Source organism: Callospermophilus lateralis, chromosome 11 (genome assembly GCF_048772815.1).
Source record: "Callospermophilus lateralis isolate mCalLat2 chromosome 11, mCalLat2.hap1, whole genome shotgun sequence".
In the NCBI taxonomy this organism is placed as follows: Eukaryota; Metazoa; Chordata; class Mammalia; order Rodentia; family Sciuridae; genus Callospermophilus; species Callospermophilus lateralis.
In genome coordinates this window covers 21,309,470-21,324,130 of record NC_135315.1, presented here as the reverse complement: position 1 = coordinate 21,324,130, position 14,661 = coordinate 21,309,470, and the positions used below count along the sequence as shown (strand labels likewise).

The following is a 14,661-nucleotide window of genomic DNA, read 5'->3' as shown; positions in this document are numbered from 1 at the left end:
TATACCATAGAGATTAGTGCTCTATCTGATGTGCGAGTCCTGCCTTTTAAATACAGCTTTCTCCTTGGACTTCTCGATGCCTGGGTCAACACACAGAGAATGACTCCTCAGGGTTTGTTAGAAATAACAGCATGCACGAAATCATGCAAACACACAGACAAACGTGTCCTTAGCTAGAGTTTGGTGACTCTCACTGCATCTCCAGAGACCTTATAAAGTACAGATCAGCTTGTACTCCACACACAGGAACCTGACATTATGCATTATGGCTGTTAACTATTACTTACAAGCAGCATTCTCCCAAAACCCAGTGATTCCACTTCACTGCCATAGAAATAAAAACAGAGGCTATTTCTTGCTCACAGAGCCAAAGAAATGTGCCAAATTCAAAACTATAACTTAGCGGTATGCTCACATAAGAGGGGAATATGGTTAACTTGTATTTTTGAAAATACAACCAATTTTGTGCTGAAATGTATAATTTCCAACTTTAAAACTTATGCAATGTAAATAATTTTGCTTATAATTTACACATTAAGTTTACATATTATATATTTATGTTTCTATAATGTATTACCTTAGACTATCAGCATCTTAGGAAGGGACAATGTCTAATTTATTTTTATCCTGAATCCAAGCATAGTGTTTTGGCTAAATGTTGTCATTTCTTCCTTGGAGTTATTTCACTTGAAAGACTTTAAATCTTATTATATATTTTTGACACTGTGAATTGAACCCAGGGTGTGGTAACTGTGTTACATCCTTTTTTTTTTTTTTTTTGAGTTACGGTCTAGCTTGCTTAGGGCCTCGCTGAATTGCTGGGCCTTGAACTTATGAACTTATGATCTTCTGCCTTGTCTTTCTGAGTCGGTGGGATTACAGGTGTGCGGCACTGCACTCTGCAAGAATTTAATTCTTAATGTGTTTAAATGTGTCACTTAAAATGCACTTCATTTAAAATGATTATGGCCTAATTTATAGGTACGCTTTGACCAAGATTTATTCTTAATCCAGGTAGGAGACGGAAGCAGCTTCAGAAGTTGAAAAGAGACATAATTCTTTAGTGGCTTGTTTTCAGAAGGGGAGGCTGAGTGAGTCAGCCTCCTGGGGTGCCTGGTTAGCTCAGTGGGTTGGATGGTGGTGCTAATTATCAAGTATCCGTCTGAGAGCTTTCAGAGGTGACCATGATTTTCTTTGACAGCTGCATGAATGCATAGGCAGGCAGGTGGGAATGTTTAAAGCCCAAACAATCCTGGGCTTGTTGGCAAAGTGATTGCATAAGTTGAGGCACAGAGGGAAATGACTAGATCCAGGGTGAACTAAGAATTATGTCTTCTTGGAGTAGGGGATGGGGTGTTGGGGTAGCTCAGTGGTAGAGCACCTACCTGGCACGTGTGAGGCCCTGGGTTCCACCCAGAGCACTGCAAACAAGAAGGGAAAAAAGAATAATATATCTTCCACTGTTGTGAAGTTTAGGGAATATATACCATTGAGAAAATTATTTACATGGCATTTAAAAATCTTTAGATTTTTTTTAAATTAGATAAAAGTGTGCACTCCTTTCATGTCAGCTGGATTAGCTTCCTGGTCTTTGATGGCAGGATTTTTCATCTGAATTCTTTCCCTGAAAGATAGACCTGTCACTTTCTGCAGTTCACTGATACTTGGGCTGTAACATCTCTTGCTTTGAATAACATTTTAAAATCCTAGGAGTGAATAAAGAATATTGGATTGCCTATGTTTTATGTTGTGCTTTTTTTAAAAAAAACTTATTTATTTTAAATAGGTATATATGACAGCAGAATGCATTTTGATTCATTGTACACAATTTCAGCACAACTTTATATTTCTATGGTTGTACATGATGTAGCATCATGCCATAAGTGCAGTCATATGTGTACCTAGGGTAATGATGTCCATCTCATTCCACCATCTTTCCTGCCCCTGTGCTACCTCCCTATGCTTCCTCCTCCCCTTTGCCGAATTAAAGTTCCTCCATTTTCCCCATGCCTCCGCACTCCCCATTATGGATCAGCATCCACTTATCAGAGAGAATATTGATTTTGGGGATTGGCTTGCTTTGCTTAGCATGATATTCTCCAACTCCATCCATTTACCTGCAAATGCTGTAATTTTATATTCTCTTTTAATGCAAAGTAATATTCCATTGTGTATATATACCACAGTTTCTTTACCCATCCATCTGTTGAAGGGCATCTAGGTTTCTTCCACAGTTTAGCTACTGTGAATTGAACTGCTATGAATATTGACGTGGCTGCGTTACTATAGTATGCTGATTTTATGTTGTACTTTTGAGCTGATGATGAACAAGATCCCAAGGGACCATGATGAGTGGTCCTGAGTTCTGGACTTAAGCGCTCCATGGATCTAGAAGCAGGGGAGAATTCTAGAGACAGTGTGTAGTTGTGGAGAGGAACAGGATAAAATAAAATCCCAGTGAGGGGAATTTTGGAAGTGAACCTCAGAGAGAAGAAAAAAGATGCTTGAAAGGGTATTTGAAAATGGACATTCTGAATTACCACTTTAAGCTACGATTGTTACTTGGGGGTGTAACCAGGTACTTGAGACCAACCCTGAGTGAGTAAGGGTGAGAGAAGAAAGTGTCCAGGACTGTCACTGGGCAGGCTTTGATTTCATGTCACTTGGTATCAGTCTCTTTTTTCCCTGTGGTAGAGCTCAGTATAGAAACAATCCCCAGAGCTCAGAAAAAATAGCTATCTCCATCCTAATCTTGGTGGAGGGGTTTTCTCTGAGTTTTTAAGCTCCACTTCTGCATTGATGATTTCACACACAGCCAAGGAATACATGGATGATGATTCTAATGTGTGATCACATGTAGTCCTGAATCTCAGGACTACAGATTTTCCCTGGGTCTGGCTACCCGTCAGAAATAGGTTTATGCTATTCCAGTTTTTAATATGTAGAAGATGAATTCACAGACACAAAGGTTAATGTGTCACTTTCACATAGAAACTACTGGCAGAACTGGAATTAGAAACCCGCCCTCTGGTTCTGCATGTCTGTATGGTCTCAGCTACTTTCTTTGAAAGATTGCTTGAAAGAAACTAGAGATAGATCAAAAAGCAGGGGGAGAATCTGATTTAAGAATAACCGTCCTACCTCTTAAAACCAAGTGTCATTATTGCCACATGTCAGTGGTCATGCCTAATCAATTTCAAATGCATCTGTGTAGGTCTTTTATTAACCAGATTCATAGTCTCTGGTATTTGCATATCAAAGCTTCAGATCATCCTGAAGTGTGTCTTCCTAGGTGGAAGAGAATTCACTTCAGAATTCTTAACGTCTTTTTTGGTATGATTTTTAAGTTTATTTTTCTCTAAAAAGTAAGTTCACATTAACTCAAAGAACAGATCATGAGAAAACAAGAGGAAATGGTGAGAAAAAGGGATGAACTGAATTGAGTATTGCAAAAACCCAGGAAAAAACATTAGCCTCGTGCCCAAAGTAATTACCAGTTGGCATGACTTGGAAGGAAAATAAGGAATAACCAAAGCTGAATCCTTTTTACTTCTTCAGAAAAGCAAAGGAATGAAAATATCTTCCCTGACAAAAGTCATGCTGAATCAAGTCTTGTGCGTGATGTTAGCTAACCAAGCTGGACAAATGCCACGCTGGCTATTATATTTGGCTCGTGAAAATGGCAATTAGAAAAATAACAAAGCAACCCAGGGGAGGCAAATGCCTACTTCAAAAGAGGATCACATATTGCCTATTGCTTAAGAGGGCGTCATGGCTTTAGAAACAGCCCGAGGTTCCATCTTGCTTTGCTGCTTGGTAGCCGTGACTTGGGGAAAGTACTTCTCTTATGTTTTCATATAAAATACCCATAAATAAAATGGACATAATATAATAAGGTGCAGCCACATGAAGTTGCTATTTGTTGTATATTGGTATAAGATTGTTGTGGGAGTTCAATGAGAAATGTATGAAATACTTGCCACACCATTTGGCTCACAGTATTCAATAACTGGCAGATTCTAAAAGAAAAAGTAGGCTCAAATCTCCATCATGTTGGCTTAGCTACTGAATTCCTCAACAACACTCCTAAAGTGCAAAAAGAATCAATAAATGGGATGGTATCCAATTACAGCTTCTTCACAGCAAAGGAAGCAATCAAGAACATGAAGATGGGGCTGGGGTGGTGGCTCAGTGGTAGAGCGCTTGCCTAGCACATGTGAGGCCCTGGATTCGATCCTCAGCACCACATAAAAATAAATAAATGAAGATATTGTGTCTATCTACAACTAAAAAAAAAAGAAAATCAAAAAAGAAAAAAAGAACATGAAGAGGGAGCCTACGGAATGGGAGACAATCTTTGCCTCCTGCATCTCAGAGCATTAATTTCCAGGATATGTAAAAACTCAAAAAAGTTAAAACACCCCCCAAACAAGTAACCCAGTCAGTAAATGGGCAAAGGAACTGAAGAGACACTTCGCAGAAGAAATATGATCTGTCAACAAAAATATGAAAAAAAATGTTCAACCTCACTAGCAATTAGAAAAGTGCAATTAACACTACATTGAGATTTTATCTCACTCCAGTCAGAATGGCAATTATCAAGAAAACAAATAAAAATAAATGTTGGTGAAGATGCAGGGAAAGAGGCACATTCATAAATTGCTGGTGGGACTACAAACTGGTATAACCACTATGGAAACCAGTCTGGATATTCCTCAGACAACTTGGAATGGAACCCCCATTTTACCCAGTTATCTCACTCCTTGGCAGATACCCAAAGGACTTAAAATCAGCATACTACAGTGACATCAATGTTTATTGCACATCAATGTTTATAGCAGCCCAATTAACAATAGCTAAGCTATGGGACCACTCTAGGTGTCCTTCAACAGGTGAATGGAAAAAGAAAAGGTGGTACATATACACAATGGAATATTACTCAGCCTTAAAGAAGATTAAAATTATGGGATTTGCTGGTAAATGGATGGAACTAGAGACTGTCATGCTAAGTGAAATAAGCCAATCCCACAAAAATCAATGGTTGACTGTCCTCTCTGATATGTGGATGCTGATTCACAATAGGTGGGGACAGGGAGGGAGGAATGGAGGTTCACTGGATTGGACAAGGGGGAAGGGGCGGGGGAGATAGGATTGATGGGAATGGGAAAGACAGAATTCCTATGTTCATATGTGAATACACAACCAGTATAACTGCACATCATGTACAACCACCAAAATGGGAAGTTATCCTCCATGTATGTAAGATATGTCAAAATACTTTCTACTGTCATGTATAATTAAAAATAAAAAATTAAAAAATATAGTTTGATTTTAATTTTTTTGGCAGGTATTATTTTAGGTGAGCCTCATCAGTATATCCCATATAATATTCAAACTCACTATCCTACTAATTTGCAAACTTCTATATTAAATTTTAAGTTCAACCAACCAATCTATTCACTAGTATACAACTATACTGGGCAAATTAATTTTTCCTATAAACATTCACAGGCAGTTATCACTCACTAAGATGCAAAAGATGTGAGAATACAGTATGCATATTTTCACTTTTGAGCTATTTTGAATAACAATGCTGCAAACATTTGTGTACAAAAGATCACACTGTATGATTCCATTTGTATGAAACATCCATGATAGGCAAATTTGTTGAGAGAGGAAATAGGTTAATGGTTTTCAGGGGATGGAGGGAATGGAGAATGGGAATGGGAATGAATTTTGGGGGTGATAATGTTAGATAGTGGTGATGGCTGCACAATCCTGTGAACATCACCAAAGGCCACTAAATTATACCCATTACACAGGTGGATTTCTGTGTGTGAATTACATTTCAGTAAAGCTGTTACTTAAAAACGGTGAGAAACATTTCAAAATATACATTCGGCACATAAAGAAAGAGGGCACTCGATGATTTTAAGCAGTTTATTTTCAAAAGGAGATGCGGTCTGCCTTGAGAAGGGTCTCGCTCATTACAAGCAAGGTGTGTGTGCCTCATTCTTCTGCTGCTTAGCATATGTGATTGGAATTTGACTCTCAAATTATTCAAGGAGCTGGGCTGAGTTTTAAAAAGCAGTAAAGACAATGAGGGGGAAGCAGACATAGCTTAAAGGTGGCAGAATTGTACTGATCCTGAAAAACCCAACAAGATTAACCAGGAAATTGGCTCAATTAAGTACCCAGAAGCTCCCAAAAGGAGATTTAGCAATTCAGAAATAGGAAAAAACAAAACAAAACAAAACAGAGACAGAGGTCTATTTGCAATTTGCATAGACTTCTCTGCTCTGGTGAGGTTTAGTATCATGGAAATGTGTATAATTGATATTAGCATCTAAAGCTTGTAATAGATGTGCTCCACGATAAAGCTGGCAGTAATGGTGTTTTAAATAATTTAGTGCTCATTGGATTTCATTTTTGCAGGCAATTTGAAGCTCCTCTGATAAAACGTTTATATTTAATTACACAGACTGATAAATAGGCTCCCCCTTCCCCCTTCTGATCACTACAAAGTATGAAGAGTGCTTTTAGACGGCCACTTTCTTATAGGGAGTAAAAATCACAGCCACGTTTCTTTTGAAACCTCAGCAGCGTCTCCATCTGGCAGCTCTTTATATACTTTCTTCCACCTCTTGGACTTCAGATGACACAACCTTGCCATCCACTACTTCTTGAACGACTGTCTTAATCTTCCTGGTTTTCTTTACATCTGAGTGCATATCAGACAATAATGTTAATTCAGGCCCATGTCCATGATTTGTGAAATTCAACTTTAAATTATTATTATTTCATATTTATTTCCTTTTTTTTTTTTTTTTGGTACTAGGGATTGAACTCAGGGACACTCAAGCACTGAGCCAATCCCTAGCCCTATTTTGTATTTTATTTACATACAAGGTCTCACTGAGTTGCTTAGTGTCTGGCTTGTTTTGCTGAGGCTGGCTTTGAACTCTTGATTCTCCTGCCTCAGCCTCCCAAGTCACTGGGATTACAGACATGCGCCACCACGCCCGGTTTATTTCCTTCTTTTAGAATAAAAAAGTTGAACTCATCCTTTTTCTTAAATAATCTTAAATTCATTTTACAAATACATGCTGAAAATGTGCCACCCTCCCCCCAGTTTATAAATTTCTTACTCTTTCCACCCCAAACTGAAATACATGATCTTGAAATAAGTAAAGTTCACATTTGAGTTTTCTCTTTCCTTTTCAGGCTCTCAGGACAGCAATAAAAAGGGCCAAGACAATGATCCTACCATAGGGATAAATTCCCACATGGAATTCCTGGATAGCTGCTGAGATTTCAGAGTCAGAGAAAAAGTGCAAAACTGTGGAATACTTACCTCTCTCCTCCGGGTTGCTTAACTGAAGTTGCACATTTCTTTGATTTTTTTTTTTGGAAAAGAAAGAAAAAAAAAAAAAAGAAGAAAGTATTATTGCCAGTTTGAAAATGGAGTGCTCTCCTGTCTTTTCTATTTCAAAGCCAAGTTGAGTGATATGTTTGGATGCTGTTTTTCTATTTTTTTCCCCCTTTGACAAGGCTCGTTATTTCAAATTTGAATGATCTGCTTTTTAACTTGAAAAATACGTACAAAACTGACCCACTGAACATATACTGGAAATTTTTGTTATTACAACAACAGAATAGAAACTCAAGTCTTGGGTCCTTGGGTGTAGTCTTTGCAGACTATATTGCTCTAACATTGATGGTTCCCAGATTGGTTCCCATGAACCTTTGGGACCTGCTGATTACTTTGTGAACCCTCAAGGAGAATTTTTAAAAAGTTATTGTGCTTTCAGTTATATACCAATCATAAAAACAAACATAAGCATCATCTGTATGACTTAGATAACCATCTTCTAATTCATTCCTACCATATGACTTCAAAGGCCATACATGGTATTTTGGATGTGTGTGTTACTTTTGGGTATAGTTTTGTCTTGATATTGTGTGTGTGTGTGTGTGTGTGTGTGTGTGTGTGTGTGTAATTGCTTTTGTGCTATGATTGCATTGGTGCTGGGTAATGAGTGGTGGAGAGCAAACTAGAATAGCTCACAGCTGTGGACACGTATTACTTGATTCTAAGAGCCTTACTTTACATCTTCTCCTTCCAGAAGGCGGCGGTAAGTAGCAATTTCCTGCTCGAGCCTGGTCTTTATGTCAAGAAGAATACTGTATTCGTTGCTCTGACGTTCTGAGTCACTCCGAATCTGCATCAGCTGGGACTCTAGAGAGCTCAGCCGCCCCTGGATGCTGGCCAGCTGGTTGCTGTAGCGAGCCTTGGTGTCCTCCAGTGTGTGTTCCAGAGATTCTTTCTAGGAGCACAAGACAGGCAGGGTGTTCCTTATGGGAGGACTAGATGTAGGAAATGACTCAATTTTAATTTCTCTTGGGAAGAATTTCTGCAGCTAGTCCCGGTGGGTATCAGTTTCCAGCCCTTTCTGTCTCTTTTCCATGTAGGTAGACTCAACCAGGATCCTTTGTGGTTTTCAACTTTGCACCCACCCCGTTCCCTCTGTGTGTTACATATGTTACTGTTCTCAGTATTTGCTTCCTGACCCTGTGGGAAGGTTACACCTCCCATCCCTTCATCAGGATTGGCCATGTGATTTGTGTTAGAAATGGAGAATTACACTTCCTTGGCCTATTGATGCTGGGGCTGGTCATGTGACTTTCTCCAGCTAAAGAAATGCAGGTGAAATTGACATGTGGCCCTGCCATTGATCCTCTTCCTGCCACAACACTGGGGGTGTCCCAGATCCAGCCCACTCTTTTAGCCTTGTCCCAGTGTCATGGAGCAGGGTTGCAGCCACCCCACGATGAACATGGTGTTGTTGGTGACCACAGCATCACTTACCAGGGGCTGGCCAATTTGCTTAGCTTGCAATGTCTTGACTCCTATTCTCCAGCTTTAAAATTCACTCAACTTTTAAGACCTAGCTTACACGCCACCTTCCAGGTGAAATCTCCCAGATCTACTCTTCCCTCTGCGTTGTGCAGTGCGTTGCCCTTTCCTCGATTTCTTTCTGTCTTTTAATTCTTACTAGTTGTTTGACCTGTTTCCCCCATTGGCTTTGCCAGGGGAGAGGTTATTTCTTAGAGATCTTTGCATTCCCAGGGTTCCTCACACAGGCACTTGGTAAACACACCCCACTGGATTGCAAAGTGGGAGGGAGCTGTGCTTTACCATGCTGAGATGGGTCTGGAGTTCTATCTCTAGGTTCTGATAGGTGCGTCTCAGCTCTGTAACTTGACTCTCCGTTCCTTTTAACTCTTCCGTGTTCACTAGGACTTGTTGCTGCAGAGCTTCCGTCTGAAATTCCAAGAATGGAAAAAAAAAAAATGAGTAAGTAAGGAAGGAAAGCAGGAAGGAAAGAAAGAAGGAAAAAAGGAAGGAGCAAGAAAGCAAGTGATCTCCTTTGGGAAGGCAGCTTCTATACATTTGCTCACACTGGGGAATTATTCTGTTACCTGTCTCTCAAACTGTTCTTTTGCCTCTTGAAGGTTCTTCTGGGCCATGACTTCGTATTTCTGCCTCATCTCATTCATGATGTCACTGAGGTTCAGGCCTGGAGCAGCATCCAGTTCCACATTGACGGTATTGCCCAGCTGCCGGCGCAGGACGTCCACTTCCTAAGAGAGTGAAAATCCTGACTTTAGTGTGGAGCACATTCTTAGATAAGGCTGGTCAGAGAAGACAGAAGACGTCTATGGCTGCTTTCATTGGGGATGCATAAAAAAGAAGGAGAATAATAACTTATGCCTGGCTTCTGGGGTCCAGGTACTGCTCTATGTCATCTGACCTAGAGCAGCCTTATGAAAAGGAGTGAGGGCTGCCATCATTATTGACATCTTCATCCTGGTCACTACCACCACCACCACCGACCGTTCCTCCTCCCCTGTTGCTCCTCCTCATCCTCTTGGTTCTTCTTATTGGAGCCATTCCATCATCCCCAGAACCACTTCTGATCATTTTCTCACCTCCTGATGCTCTTTTTTGAGGAGAATCAGGTCTTTGTTCAGCTCTTCAATCTGGACCTCCAAGTCTGTCTTTCTTAGGGTTAGATCATCAAAGACCCTACTCAAGCCTTGGAGATCAGCCTCCACTGTTAGGCGCATCCCCCTCTCAGTCTCAAACCTGTGAATGAATTAGTGTGCAGAGACAGCTGAGGCTGAGGCCTTCTGAAGTCATTATAGGAGAGAGAATCTAATACAGTGAGATAGATTTTTTAATGTGGAATATGTGATCAATTGCAATACTTTATAATGTCTCCCTTTACACATTTATGAAATATGCATGAGAACCTAGGAATCAGATAATTTGCTCCATAATGTAATCTCTGTGATTTGCAATAACTTAAAAAGTTTCTACATTCTTCAAGTTTTTTTTTTTTTTTGCACTGGAGGTTTAACCCAGAGGCGCTTAACCACTGAGCTACATCCCCAGCCCTTTTTGTTTTTTTATTGAGACAGGGTCTTATTAAGTTGCATTAGGGCCTTGCTAAGTTGCTGAGGCTGAACTTGAACTTGAGATCCTCCTATCTTAGCCTCCAGAGCCACTGGAATGACTAGCTTGAGCCACCGTGTCCAGATATATTAAAAGAAAAATTTCAAACATTTGTTTTAATTACTGTGTTAGAAAATGATTCTTATTATTGATATTAATTATGGCTGGCTTTGCTTAATGAAAGCACATGATCCATTTATTTTTATTACTTAGTAAACAGATGTGCCTCGAATGGTCAGATATTCTCCTATGCAATCTTAGAGACCCTCATTTTTTAAAAATAGCAAACTTTAAAACAATGATAATGCAGTGGATCGCTCTGATGCTGACCTATAAAATTGGAATTAATGAACTTTTACTGCTTTAATCTTCAGATATACTTTCCCATTTCCTTCTTTTTTTAAAAAAATATTTATTTTATAGTTGGACACAATACCTTTATTTCACTAATTTATTTTTTACGTGGTGCTGAGGATGGAACCCAGGGTCTCTGGAGAGGAGCTCTCTACCACTGAGCTACAACCCCAGCTCCCTGCATTTCCTTCTTTTTTAATCCATTTTAGCATTAAAATACTACCCTTCTAAGCCATAAAGGACTTTTTTTGTTGATACAGATTCAGGATGAGGAAGCCCCAGTGTAGGAGTAGTTTGATCACATGCATTCCAGGACTCAAAGCAAGTGAACACATTGGAAATGCATTAATCATAGGTTTGTCTTAGCTCTTTGGTTGGTCAGACAATATTGTAAAACACTGGTAAACTAGTAAGTATCGAGGGTCACCATACATGTAGGTTCTTGAAGGAATCTGGGTATCTGCTTGTAGACATCTGACTCTCTTTAGGTAATAGAAGGGCATTTGTACAGAAAAGGAATTTCAAGCTGTTTTGTTATTAAGCCAAAGGACAGGATAAGATTCAGTGGGTGAAAAGGCAGATGCCAGGTTTCTGACAAAGAATGTTTGGGCAACCAGAGCTAACCAACTAGAGCAGTAGCAATTATCAGAGGTATTCTGCTATGAACTAGGTGGCCAAATCTTAAGACTGTGGAAGAGAGGTCTATCCCTGAATGTTGGGTGGATTAGGTAGCTTCTAACATCCCTTATGTCTTATGATCCTGAAAACATTTAATGGCAGTTTCTCCACCAAAAATGTGGATTTCTGAAGGACTACTAAAAGGAATTCTTTTCCTGTGAGTTTTACTGTGGTTTTAGACACCTACTTCAGTCTGAAGTCTTCAGCAGCCAGTTTAGCATTATCAATCTGCAGGACACACCGAGCATTTTGCAACTGAGCGTCTGTAATCTGGGGAAAAAACACAGGAATGACACTTTCAAATGGATAGGAGTTTAAAATGATTGGGTTTATTCTCAGATATACCCACAATTACATCAAAGATGTTCATGTCAAGAATCTCCACATAAGAATATGTATGAGGAATAATAACATGGGTATTTCATATAAAAAAAATGCATGAAGTGAACTCTGTCCCCAGGGTTTGGCCCACTTTCTCGTTATTTTACAAAAGGAGACTTTCAGTCAACTTGGGTCATCAAGCTTTATTGAGTGCCTTGTCTTTAATGTTGTTCCTGTCTGGAACATTCCTGTCACTCCTCTCCCCTGGTGAATGCCCACGTCTCCTTCATATCTCAATTTAAGCAATGTTGCTTCAAGGCAGCCTTCAGTGACATCCTCAGAGCAGAGGTGGAATGACCAGCCCTTGCTTTCAGTGCCCTGCACAGCTTTCCTCGTCAGCATTGACCACTCTGAGTGGTAGCTTTGTCCATCCCTGTTTCCTCCTCATTCCCCCATGCCCAGCAGGTACTCTGTGCCTCGTTAGTGTCCACTAAGCATTGACACTTGGTGAAAGAACACTTGCCATATGATAGGGAGGCTAGGATCTAGGGATATCAGGACGGATAAACCCGGGGTCTTAAGAAGTGGTTAACTAGTGGGCGAGTTCTCCAACATGCATGCAGGCCAGAAGTCTACTTGTAGAAGATGTTACCGTGACATGTCTCTTTCAGTGGATCTAGTCTTGGAGAGAGGGCTGCCTTCATATGCTGGCTCTGCCCAGCCACACGGGACTGATGGCCGAGCTTATGTATTTGGAATGATTCCAAGTTGATTCAGAAATCACGAGAGCCATATGACAGAATGGTTGGTTTATTTTGAACATTTTTAGTGATAGCCTGAAAGAATGATCTGTTGACAGGAAGACTAATTTAAAGAGCATGGCTTCATGTGTGCATAGTTTCAGAAATCCTAACATAATCTCCTATAGAACCTGAATTCAAAATTGCACTTACGGTTATGATATGGCTCGAGAAAAAGAGACCTGCTGCTAAGTCAATGAGTGGCCTTTGCTCTAAAGGAATATGAATTATAAAACAGAAATGAAAATGAAAGGGACACGTTTCTTGATTAGATAAGAATGGTAAAGCAAAAAAAAAGTGCCTCAGGTCATGTCTGACATCTTTAATTAGGAACAAAGTCTTCTACCCTTATTCCATAAGAGATAAAATAGAGAATTACACCTGTCTTGGATAACAGAGGTGAAGGTCATGATATGATTGCAATAAACATGGATTGGAAGCAATAGAATATTTTATTACTGTAAAAGTGGTCTCTTTGGTGATGAAAAATCAGATTATTAAACAGGGCATTTAAAAATTCTGGTATCATTAAGATCTATACCCCTGCTTCCCTATTTCTACCCTGAATCACTTTATTTGTAAAATCTATAGGATTCGAATACTTGTAACATTTACATGACTGAAAGTAGAAAGATCCCTGAACTGACTTTCAAAAGTGGGGATTGGGTGACAAACTAAGAAAGATTTATTACCACACATAAAAAGTTAGGTGTTTTCAGAAAAACTGTTTACTATTCATGTAGCCCTGACATGGTGAGCTGTGACAAAGATAGACTGTAAGATTGGAGGATAAAATTATTGTAATTAGATTTAAAAAGTTTGATTTAAAGTCACCCTGTTATATAGTCAGATGCTCCAATATTAAGGGTGGATGATAGGTGTGGCATTTTTACAATTAAAGCATTGCAATCTAATTTGCTTTACAACATGCATTTAGACCCACCTAACTCTTGAGCTATCAGGAGAGGCTCGACAGACAGTGAGATAAAACACAGGCATCGGGCCTTACCTGATTTTGCAGCTCTTGGATTTGTTTGTAATATGCACTGTAGTCACGGCCTGCGCTGGGCGCGTTGGCTTCGTACCACTGCTTGATCTGCATCTCAAGGTTGGAGTTGGACTGCTCAAGGGACCGCACTTTTTCTAGGTAGCTTGCCAGCCGGTCATTGAGGTTCTGCATGGCCATTTTCTCATTGCCAGCAAACAGGTCCCCGCCGCTGAGATCGCTCCCATAGTTTGCAACGTGTCGGGAGGTCGAGATGCGGGTGCCGTGGCCTCCAGCCCCTCCATAAACGCTGGGTGCAGCCCCAAGACGCTGCACGCTCCCCTTCCTGTACAGGGAACTGCTCAGGTTGAGCACAGGGCCCTGCGAGGAGGAACTCAGGCTTCGATTGAAGCTTCTGCGACTGAAATCCATCGGGGACTCTGGGAGGAGCACCTGCAGCTTCAGGAAGGTTGGAGCACCGTCTGTCATGGTGGCATTGGGCTGACATTTTTATGGAGTTCACAGAGAAGAAGCTCCTCCCTACTGCCATGTCACACACCTTAGGACTGACACAGTGCACTTTGCTTGGCTTTTTTTTTTTTTTTTTCCCCTTTCCCCTTTTGTACAGCAATGTGTTTTATTCCATTCCAGAAATTACCACTAGAGGCATATCTTGGAGGTTTTTTTTCTCAGGGGTGATTTTTTAAAATTTATTTTTTAAATAAAGGTAACAAAAGTAACCAGGAAGGGGTATTCTTTTAGTCCCTGCACCTGTCTTGGCAGAGTTTTTCATCCTGGTAGGCACATAAAGAATATTTACAATTCTCATGAATAATTCAAACATCTAAAAACGACAGATGTGGGTACATATTATAAGTCACACTGGTGGTAAAGGAAAATGACTTATTTTTAGTGATGAATTGCTTTTCAGAACTTCTGTTTTATGTTTTCTTTTTTTGGCTTTAAGGTTAGACAGTGTAGTTTATGATTTTATATATATATTT

At 40.0% G+C, this 14,661-nt stretch overlaps 1 protein-coding gene across 1 annotated transcript; it reads right to left on the bottom strand.

Moving 5' to 3' along the window:
* Nucleotides 1-6,623: 6,623 nt before the first annotated feature.
* Krt20 (keratin 20) lies at nt 6,624-14,089 on the bottom strand. Its single transcript, XM_076870294.2, has 8 exons — nt 13,682-14,089; nt 11,739-11,821; nt 9,994-10,150; nt 9,484-9,645; nt 9,200-9,325; nt 8,107-8,327; nt 7,355-7,392; nt 6,624-6,721 (listed from the first exon to the last, which is right to left on the bottom strand). Exons 1-8 carry the CDS (start codon nt 14,087-14,089, stop codon nt 6,624-6,626), a joined length of 1,293 nt encoding a protein of 430 aa, XP_076726409.1.
* Between the last annotated feature and the right edge of the window lie 572 nt (nt 14,090-14,661).

Excerpts from the sequence above, each read along its gene's own strand:
- Krt20 (XM_076870294.2), bottom strand. The coding sequence starts at position 14,089 with ATGGATTTCAGTCGCAGAAGCTTCAATCGAAGCCTGAGTTCCTCCTCG. Across the intron at positions 11,822-13,681 it reads TCCAAGAGCTGCAAAATCAG|ATTACAGACGCTCAGTTGCA; the intron begins GTAAGGCCCGAT and ends TTTTTTCCCCAG. Across the intron at positions 8,328-9,199 it reads TCCAGACCCATCTCAGCATG|AAAGAATCTCTGGAACACAC; the intron begins GTAAAGCACAGC and ends TTGTGCTCCTAG.